Source organism: Nymphalis io, chromosome 15 (genome assembly GCF_905147045.1).
Source record: "Nymphalis io chromosome 15, ilAglIoxx1.1, whole genome shotgun sequence".
In the NCBI taxonomy this organism is placed as follows: Eukaryota; Metazoa; Arthropoda; class Insecta; order Lepidoptera; family Nymphalidae; genus Nymphalis; species Nymphalis io.
Genome location: NC_065902.1, coordinates 12,511,581 through 12,521,923, shown reverse-complemented (window position 1 = coordinate 12,521,923; position 10,343 = coordinate 12,511,581). Strand labels below are relative to the sequence as shown.

Sequence of the window (10,343 nt, the reverse complement as noted above, 5' to 3'; positions counted from 1 at the left end):
GCTCTTAATCTCCAACCGCTGCCAGCCACCTTGCGTATATCGTCACTCCACTGCTGCTGGAGCTGCTAGCTGGAGGGCGTCCTACGCTACGTTTGCCAAGGCGTGGTCTCCACTTCAGATTTTAATCAAATAATTAATATTCAAAAAATTTAAATGTTCTCCGATATTTATATTTTACTCATTTTATACCAATCAAGTGATAATTTTATAATAATTTAATTGTTAATGTCTTCTATTTGTTACAAATATTTTGATTTTTAAAATTATTATTTTTTGTTAACTCGAAATGTGATATATTTTGCAACACCTATAATTTAGGAGACACTTGATTTGTATAACGTCATGTTTAAAGACTCAATTGTATTTATTAGTGTACTTCTTGTTGATGTTGATATAATAAATAAATATATAATAGAGAATGTTCTATGAGTATGCGAACTTGTTGTTCAACGTGAAACTATATCATAAGCCACGTAGTGAGTACATAGCATAACAAACGAACATATTCGAAGATAATTTTCTTATAATTACTAATTCGTAATTTTATGTGATATATTGTCACATGACTTATCTGGCTACTATACATAATAACGATTTTTTTTTTTTTTTTTTTTCGTAACAGCCTGTGAATGTCCCACTGCTGGGCTAAAGGCCTCCTCTCCTCTTTTTGAGGAGAAGGTTTGGAGCTTATTCCACCACGCTGCTCCAATGCGGGTTGGTAGAATTCACATGTGGCAGAACTTCAGTGAAATTAGACACATGCAGGTTTCCTCACGATGTTTTCCTTCACCGTAAAGCACGAGATGAATTATAATCACAAATTAAGCACATGAAAATTCAGTGGTGCTTGCCCGGGTTTGAACCCACGATCATCGCTTAAGATTCACGCGTTCTTACCACAGGGCCATCTCGGCCTATTATTATTAATAACGATTAATTTTGCTAAAAAATGATACAATATTGTATAAGGCGTAGTTCAACAGTGACCTTATAAAAAACTATAGGAACGACTGGTGCAATACCTCTTAAATATAGGAACTGGGCATAAATGAGCCTTACTTATCAATTTAAATAATTTATTTATTATTTTACGGAAGGCATCAATCAAATCGCCATCAATTTTAACCTCAAGCTATTTGCATTTTTTTTTAAATTAGATATATTATCCTCCATCAATATAGTTTTTTTATAGAATAGGAAGGCGGACGAGCATATGGGCCACCTGATGTTAAGTGGTCACCAACGCACATAGACATTGGCATTGTAAGAAATGTTAACCATCGTTTACATCACCAATGCGCCACCAACCTTGGGAACTAAGATGTTACGTCCCTTGTGCCTGTAATTACACTGACACACACAACAATACCAAGTACTGCTGTTTTGCGGTAGAATATCTGATGAGTGGGTGGTACCTACCCAGACGAGCTTGCACAAAGCTCCACCACCAGTAACGTGTATTATAGTCTGTTATATAACTTCCGTTAATCGAGAATCGATTCGGTCTGGGTGTCTTCCAAGTAAACGATGCCAAAATAATACCAAATATCAGAAATATAAATAGATTTCATGTTTATAATCTAGTATTTTTTTCGTGTATTTTCCAACTTCACACCCGAGACTGACAATCTTCAACAGAAAAACATTTTATTATACCAATCAGCGGTTCGAAGTCAGGACTGTCTGGCAGTTCAAATGGAAAAGCTTTGTTTTATATATGTACTTATAACATAAAACATTTTTAAGGAAGAAGAAAGAAATACAAACTCCTTTGAAGTTTTATTGATTTAGATGTTGAATTATTTATCGTGTGTTTCACTAAATTGTATATTATTGTCATATTCAGTCATAATTGCGCTTGACTTATAATATTAAGAGTCGTTAGCTTATCCCGAGTTCCATCGTATTCTACTCAAAGTTCATCTTGCAACATAGCAATGATTCCATCATAAACAAGTGCTTTCCAACTATCTCTATATAGAGGTATCCTCTATTAACAAGATTAATTAACGAAGTTTTACCAAAGCACTTCCAGTGACTCCTAAGCCCCAGAAGCACGTGAACATAATTTGTTTGAGCTATTCAAGCCCTTGGGGCGCAGCGTAATTTGCGGGGCATACGTCTGTATGTTATCAAATACACACATGGGAGTTTTAATATAACATTTTAATTACTTTTGCTACACTAGTATGATTTGCAATAGCTTATGAGACTTAACATAAATATGTAGTATATATGTATATATATTGATACAAATATTTTAAGGAGGTAAGTGTTTTACTTTTGTCGTTGAGCTTAAGGACGAATATAAAAGTCTATTGTTTGAGATTTTTTATATCTACGTAGACGTACGATAAAAGGGCAGGTCCCAACCCAACTGCTAAAACAATAACAGGTAGAATCTTAAATTTTTATTAGAAATTTTCTACTTAAATATATAATTGATATAAATAATTTATTAATGAGACGGATTAATAAAGCATTTTTATCTTAGCTATATTCCCATCACAACAAGCCCTATCCGTACAAGAAACTTTAAACATTTAATAGCGGATTTGCATGAAAATTTTCCGTTAAAAATTCGGTAAAATTGGGTAAACAATATAATAAAAAAATAAATACTTTAAAACACTTGTCCTATTTTATTCCAAAACTAAGAAATGTTTCCAATTCATACTAAGTTAATTTGGCTTAGACGCCATCTTTGCTTATTGTGTACTAAACTAGTTAAGCTTAGGCGAGATCCAATACAAGATGTCCGAGGACTAAAATTGGATCTGAATTAGAGATTGAACGAATGTTGTCTCAGTTGGTTCTGGTTTTAATTGGATGTCTTGGAACTTGACAGGAGTTGTGTAGCACTATACGCTTCTGATATTCTGTTATTATTACTAAAATTTTCATCTATGCTTATAAAATCGTTTATTCTGACTGATGATTATCAACGCACAATATGTATTATATTTTGCGTGAGTCTTAAAGGTTAAATTTGGAATATATTTGGTTATATATATAACGTAAGCATCCATATTTTTTTTGATATTTTGACCTTAATAAGCTCCAAATCCTTCTCCTCAAAAAGGGAGAGGAGGCCTTAGCCCAGCAGTGGGTCATTCACAGACTGTTACTGATTTTAACCTTAAACAGGGGGCGGGGGAAGGGAATAAATACTTATTTATGAAATATACACGTACGAAGTTGGGACAGGTTCAAATATAAAATTACTTAACAATAAAATGAATAAATAGTTACTGAGTTTTTTTGTTAAGAAATTCTCGGTAGCGGCACGATGTGTGGAAGTTGACTGTATTATTACTCCCGTGTCTTAGAAAAAAAAAAATTGACATTAACACATATTGCAGACATTTTGACGGGCTGTTTGGTGTAGTTGGTAGGTTGGTGCTTTTCACGCCGGAGGTCATTTCCCAGGTCTGGCCAATAAAAAGTTACTGGGATATTCTGTCAAAAAATTCTCAGTAGCATCCCGGAGTCTGGAAGTTAGAAGTGTGTACACTCCGTGCCTCGAAAAGCACGTAAAGCCATTGGTCCTGCATCTGAACTCTTTCCGGTCATGTTGGATTGTCGTCCCATCGAATTATGAGAGTGAGGGAAAAGAGAGTGCACCCGTGTTTGCGCACACACTTGTGTACTATAATATCTCCTGCGCAGTTGGCTAATCTCTCTTGAGATTGGCCACCGTGGCCGAAATCGGTCTGGAGGATCTTATTACTTTTCGCTTATACAATGATTGTCGCAGATTATATTAGAACTATAGTTTAGTTTAATATATTAAATTATCGTTTGTCTTACTTATCGTTTGTTTGTATTACATACATAAGTTATTCATGACCCTAACGGAGTTAATGTTGACCTTTTGTATTATACAAACAAATTATGAGTAATGACAGTTAACTCGACACAACATAAATTTACGGATTATTCATTCGCAGCAAGTTTCCAGACGAGTTGGCAATTAAGTTGGCACATAACGCGTTGACGGGTCGCTTGAGATGTTTCGCCTTTCGTGATTTGGGATCTTGATAAAAAGTTCCAAGAATGGGAAGGCCTCCGCTCCATTTTAAAGAAAAGGATACACACGTGGCCTTTTTTATCTGACACTATATACAGGCTTACTTAGTATATTTTTCTTCAGTTTCTTATTTAAGGACAGCGTAACTAATAACTAATTATTCGGCTCCTGTGCCACGGTGTAAAATGCAAACGGCCAGAAATACCTGAATGTACCGATGCTGTATCATCTAAGCAGGTGACATATATTTTATTTATTGCAAACTACAATAAGAATTCCAAGTCCTGTAGAAAGGCATACATGAGAGCGGATGCACAGCGCATTGTACAGATTGGTCGTGACCTTGTTTCGTATCCTAGGGGCTCCCGTAGCTTCTGGCGTCTGACCAAGTCTGTGCAAAACAATTTCTGCCAACCTTCGCTGCCACCGCTCAGAAATCCGGACGGATCGCTAGCTCATAGTCCGCAAGAGCAAGCTCTCCTGGCTAAGCTCTTTGCCGATAATTCCGTCATCGATGATTGTAGTGCGCTGCCACCTACAACATTTTCATGTGGCCATACGATGCCTGACATCAAAATCAGGCAACGTGATGTGCGTGCGGAGCTGCAATCACTTGATGTACGGAAAGCTAGCGGTCCCGATGGAATACCAGCCATAGTGCTGAAGAAGTGCGCAGCGGAGCTGTTTCCTGTGCCGGATGTGCGGGACGTATGATGCTTGGAGAAGAGCTAATGTGCAAGCGGTTCCCAAAAAAGGGGATCGGTCTGACCCGGCAAATTATCGGCCAATAGCTATCACCTCAGTACTTTGTAAGGTGATGGAACGGATTTTAAACAACCAACTGATCCATTACCTAGAAGATCACTGTCTAATTAATGATCGTCAGTACGGGTTTCGACCAAAATGGTCCACAGGTGATCTTCTAGCGTACGTAACACACCTCTGGGGTGAAGCTATCGACAAGTATGGAGAATCGTTGGCTGTCAGCCTCGATATCTCCAAGGCTTTCGACAGGGTCTGGTACAGAAGTCTTCTCTCCACGCTGCCGGCATATGGTCTGCCTGCTCAGCTATGCACCTGGATTGCCAGCTTTCTACACAAGCGTAGCCTTCATGTTTTAGTTGATGGTTGCGCTTCACAATTCTATGTAGTGAATGCTGGGGTCCCCCAGGGCTCTGTGCTATCTCCGTCACTCTTTCTTTTGCATATCAATGATATGCTCTCTCTTGGGAACATACATTGCTATGCAGACGATAGTACAGTGCATGGTGGATACCACGGACGCGCAGTGGCTGGGCGAGCGGAAATTGAGGAGAGGCGGAAGGATCTTGTCATTGAACTCGATAGGACATTAGAGCTCGTCGCCAAATGGGGCTCTGATAATCTTGTTGAGTTTAATGCCAAGAAAACACAGGTATGCGCTCTCACAGCGAAAAAGTCAGCATTTTCCCCTCTTCCCTCCCTCTGTGGTACTCCGCTGGTGATACAAAGTAAAATCGCCATGCTGGGGATTGACGTTCGCTGCGACCTTAGTCCAAGGGATTACATCGAGGCTGTTATAAAAACAGCTTCACGGAAACTCGGAGTTCTGAACAAGGTGCGGCGTTTTTTCACGCCACAACAACTGTGCCTGCTGTACAAAACACAGGTACGGTCTTGCGTGGAATATTGCTCGCACCTTTGGGATGGCTCCGCTAAGTACCTACTGGAGGCCTTGGACCGGTTGCAGCGACGTGCCGTACGCATTATTGGCGGCGTAAAGGTCACAAACACCCTTGAACCAATTCATTTACAATTGCGTCGTGAGATAGCAGCACTGAGCGCTTTCTATCGACTGTATCACGGCGAGTGCTCTGAGGAATTATTCTCTCTACTTCCTGCTTCCCCCTTCCTTCTTAAGTCCACGCGAGCTGGTTCTCGATGTCACCGCCTGACTGTGACATCAATTCCATCGCGAACAAAGAAATTTGGCAACTCCTTTCTTTGTCGCACTTCCAAAAAATGGAATTCCTTACCAGCTCACGTGTTCCCCTCCTCTTACAACCCGGGTTCCTTCAAACGAGGCGTGAAGAGGCATCTTGCGGGCCGGCAAGGCGAAGGCGGCTAGTGCAGAACGTTTTTCCCGTCTGTACTGGCCGTCGTCGCGTTTGGACTCTACTACCACTTACCATCAGGTGGAGTAGAGTCATTTGCCCCCCCGGCGAATATAAAAAAAAAATAAAAATAAAAAAAAATAATCTACATTACCAGAAATTTGGCCACAAATTTGAAAAAGAATCGTAGATTTTTAAATGTAGATATATTTACTCTATAGCAATTCAATTTTCTATTCACATACACACACACACAAGGTCTCAATAAAATATAAAAGAAATATATTTTTTTAATTATTTTATCGATTTAAGTGAAATTGTTATCAATCGGGATTAAAGTATTATTTATTCTGTAAGTACAAACTTGAAACCACAACAGATCCACGATTATAAAATATCAGAAGTGATGTTTAGTAATGACAGTAAAAATTATGAGTAATTATATGTTTAATAATACTAAAGATAATTTATTATATTTGATATAAAAATTAACATTATTGTCATGTAATCTTTAAGTATTTTATCATACAAATATTATATCAAGCTAAGATTTAGTTAGATTTGGTTTTTATTTCAACCAAATCGGATTGTCAAGTTTACTGATTACTTACAAATCCGTCAATAACGAAAGGTCAACTTACCAAATATACAATAACACGGAACGAAAGATCTCGTAACTAGTTAAGATAAAACGATTAATTTCACCAAGTTCTAATTGAAACGTTTTCAACACACAAATAATACATACATACATACTATATAAACATAACATTTCTCCGGCTTAGCGTTATTAAAGTTCATATTGAGAACCGGATAAATATTAATTGAAACTCGCTTTCCTTTGTAACTTACAGCGCAGTAGTCAATGTCAATGTCATCGACATCGTTATCGTCATCGTAATAGTCAATGTCAACGTCGACATGGGAATCGACATTATAATAGTCAATGTCAACGTCATCGACAGCGTAATAGTCAATGTCAACGTCGACATGGAAATCGACATTATAATAGTCAATGTCAATGTCATCGACAGCATAATAGTCAATGTCAACGTCGATATGGAAATCGACATTATAATAGTCAATGTCAACGTCATCGACATCGTCATCGTCATCGTAATAGTCAATGTCAACGTCGACATGGAAATCGACGTTATAATAGTCAATGTCAATGTCATCGACAGCGTAATAGTCAATGTCAACGTCGACATGGAAATCGACATTATAATAGTCATAGTCAATGTCAATGTCATCGACATCGTCATCGTCATCGTTATAGTCAATGTCAACGTCGGCATGGATATCGACAGTATAATAATCAATGTCAATGTCATCGACATCGTCATCGTCATCGTCAGCATAATAGTCTATGTCAACATCGATATTGACATCGACAGCGTAATAGTCAATGTCAATGTCATCGACATCTTCATCTTATTCAAAGTCATATTCATCATCGTCGTAATATCTTTTGTCAAGTACGAGCATCGTGTCAAGAGAGTATGAAATCACAATAGGTTATGTGTTACTACTGCTCTAACTATGTGTTGATATCGATAAACAACAAAACTAAAATTCTTCGGTAACGAAACGTAAGGGAGTTTCACTCAAAGTATAAGTCAAACTCCTATACTACATTACAACCCTCTTTTTCAATGACATTTTTAGAACAACCCATACACGTACCGTACTAGAATTTTTAAACGCTAGTACACTTGACGTCCAATAAAATTGACTCTGTTTGTGTTCTATACAAGTCCACTTAATGGAGGGGGTTATTATAATTTATATAGTGCTGGGACGCGTTTTATTTTTCGCGTAACTGTATAAAGGTGAAAGACAATAATATAAATATAATATAATTCGGCTTACTATATTACATTTACATAATAATTAAACTTAAAACATAGCTTTCTTTTTATAGAGGTCGTCTGGAAGATATTATACCGTAAGTGATAACAACCTTTGCATATTTTATAATCTACCTGTTCTTTTGTATAATGTTTATAAATTGTGTGCAATAAAGATAATCAATAAATAGATGAATTTATAACATACCTAGGTTTTATTGTTTGAGAAGTATAACAACTGAAAATAATGCTGGTTGCTCTCAAAAGAAAGATAGAAAATGTATATAAACCAGAGAGCTATATCTACTAATTTCTAATAAATAGAAAAAAATAGCTACTGTACAAAGTATGAAATGGAATCGTGGCAAAAATGCTAGCAGCATTTTTGCCACCAATCCATTTCATAGCCCTTTGAATCGCAGTCCCGATCCTCTGGGTGAAAAACGAATCAGTTCTCCTGTCACAAGTACAGGCAACAAGACAAGGTATGATATTGTTAATAAAAGTTTTGCACTATTAAATTAAGTTATTATAATTATATTAATAATAGAACAGAAAAACGTTTAAACGGCAACGATTACGTTTCGATTAAATCGAGATTAAGTGTCAATTTTTTAGTATAATTGAGTACACAGTGCAGACAATGTTATATATATAAAATAATAAAGAAGCCGTGAAAAATATATGTAAAATCTACATTACGAACCGACACTTTAAAATTTAATTTAATCTTGCAACATGACTATTCAAACGTTCTCTCAAGAGTCTAATAGAAAGAAGTTGATATTAATATATATATTTTTAAGACTGTCTGGCTAAATAAACAAATTTTGTAGCTATGAATAGCAATTTTATTCAAAGTCAGTTTATGACCCACAGCGGGACAAGCACCTTCTGTTCTCTAAAGAAAGTTTGTAAATTATTCCACCACACTGTAGTAGTGCGGCTAATCCGTGCTGTAGATTTTTTTTATAGAATTGGAAGGCGGCCGAGAATATGGGCCACCTGATGGTAAGTAATACTTGATATTGTTGTGTTCCGGTTTGAAGGGTGAGTGAGACAGTGTAATTACAGGCACAAGAGACATAAAATCTTAGTTCCCAAGGTTGGTGGCGCATTGGATATGTAAGCGATGGTTGACATTTCTTACAATGCTAATGTCTAAGAGCGTTGGTGACCACTTACCATCAGGTGGCCCATATGCTCGTCCGCCTTCCTATTCTATAAAAAAAAAAGAAAAAAAAAGTGATCACCACCCTGCAAACTGTAGCACAACAATATCAAGTTCTGCTGCTTTGCAGTAATATGCAGATAGTGTAAATATTGCAGTAATATACATATATAGCCTGAATACAATAATACATTTGCTTAAGTCCATTCCTCTCTCGTTTTTCTATTACTGTAATGACGTCTTAAAAACCTATAATTACTTTTATATTTAGTGGATCCATTAATGATAGTGTTAATAAAACTTTTATTTGAATTCAATGTGTAACATATAAAGCAAATCATTTAGATTTTATCATGAATAGCGTGTTACACGCAAGCCACGTTCAGCAATACCTAAAATGGCGAAATGGTCAATACGAATGTTTTTTGCTTATCATTAACTACTTATCAATAACTGCTAAATCATGGATTTATTATTGGCATTTGTTTTATTGTAAGCCATCTCATTGCAGGGCAAATGCCTTATATTGTAAAGAAGATTTGGAGCTTATAGCACTTTGCCAATCCTAGTCGGTAGTTACACACGTGACCGATTTCATTCAACATGTGCAAGTTTCTTTACCGTCACGTTTACCGCTGAGAACGTTATGAATCAAAATCATGCGATGAACATGAAAACAGTGTTTGCCTGGACTTGAAGCCGCAATTCTTCAGTTCAGCATGTGTTTTAACCACTTGGCAACGGCTCCATTTATATGAACAACTAATACTACAACCTTGGCACCAGATAGAAATGATATTAATTCAATTTTCTCGCTCCAGACCATATGTAGGTAAGTATCGAATAATCCCAGTACTGAGAGGCTTTACAAAATAATATCGCTAATATTTTACTTCGCGCGGACCGATATATAATCGAGTTACGGGATTATATCTGCCCCAACTAATTGAGTACGATCTAGAATTTATATAGATATAATTAATCAATATATATATATATATATATATAATTAATCAATATTTAAAGCGATGTAAGTGTTTAAAAACAGCCCCTGTTATATAAAACAAAAACAAACACAAACAATGAGTATTGGCGTAAATATTTGCCTGTTTAACAAGCTCCCTAAAAAGAGTTCGTTATCTTACTAACCTACCGAAACGTTGCGTTGAGCAAAATAATAAAATGGTATGATCGCAGAT

General features: G+C 36.6%; 1 protein-coding gene across 1 annotated transcript; it reads right to left on the bottom strand.

The window, feature by feature from the left end:
• Positions 1 to 1,912: 1,912 nt before the first annotated feature.
• LOC126773956 (coiled-coil domain-containing protein 1-like) lies at positions 1,913 to 7,801 on the bottom strand. The gene is made up of 3 exons (XM_050495217.1): positions 7,768 to 7,801; positions 6,976 to 7,556; positions 1,913 to 1,990 (listed from the first exon to the last, which is right to left on the bottom strand). The coding sequence occupies exons 1-3, from the start codon at positions 7,799 to 7,801 to the stop codon at positions 1,913 to 1,915; spliced, it is 693 nt and encodes a 230-aa protein (XP_050351174.1).
• Between the last annotated feature and the right edge of the window lie 2,542 nt (positions 7,802 to 10,343).

Coding starts and splice junctions, on each gene's coding strand:
- LOC126773956 (XM_050495217.1), bottom strand. CDS start 7,801: ATGGGTTGTTCTAAAAATGTCATTGAAAAAGAGG. Junction 7,557..7,767: donor AAATGTCATTGAAAAAGAGG/GTTGTAATGTAG, acceptor ACTTTGAATAAG/ATGAAGATGTCGATGACATT. Junction 1,991..6,975: donor TTGACATTGACTACTGCGCT/GTAAGTTACAAA, acceptor TCTTGTTAATAG/AGGATACCTCTATATAGAGA.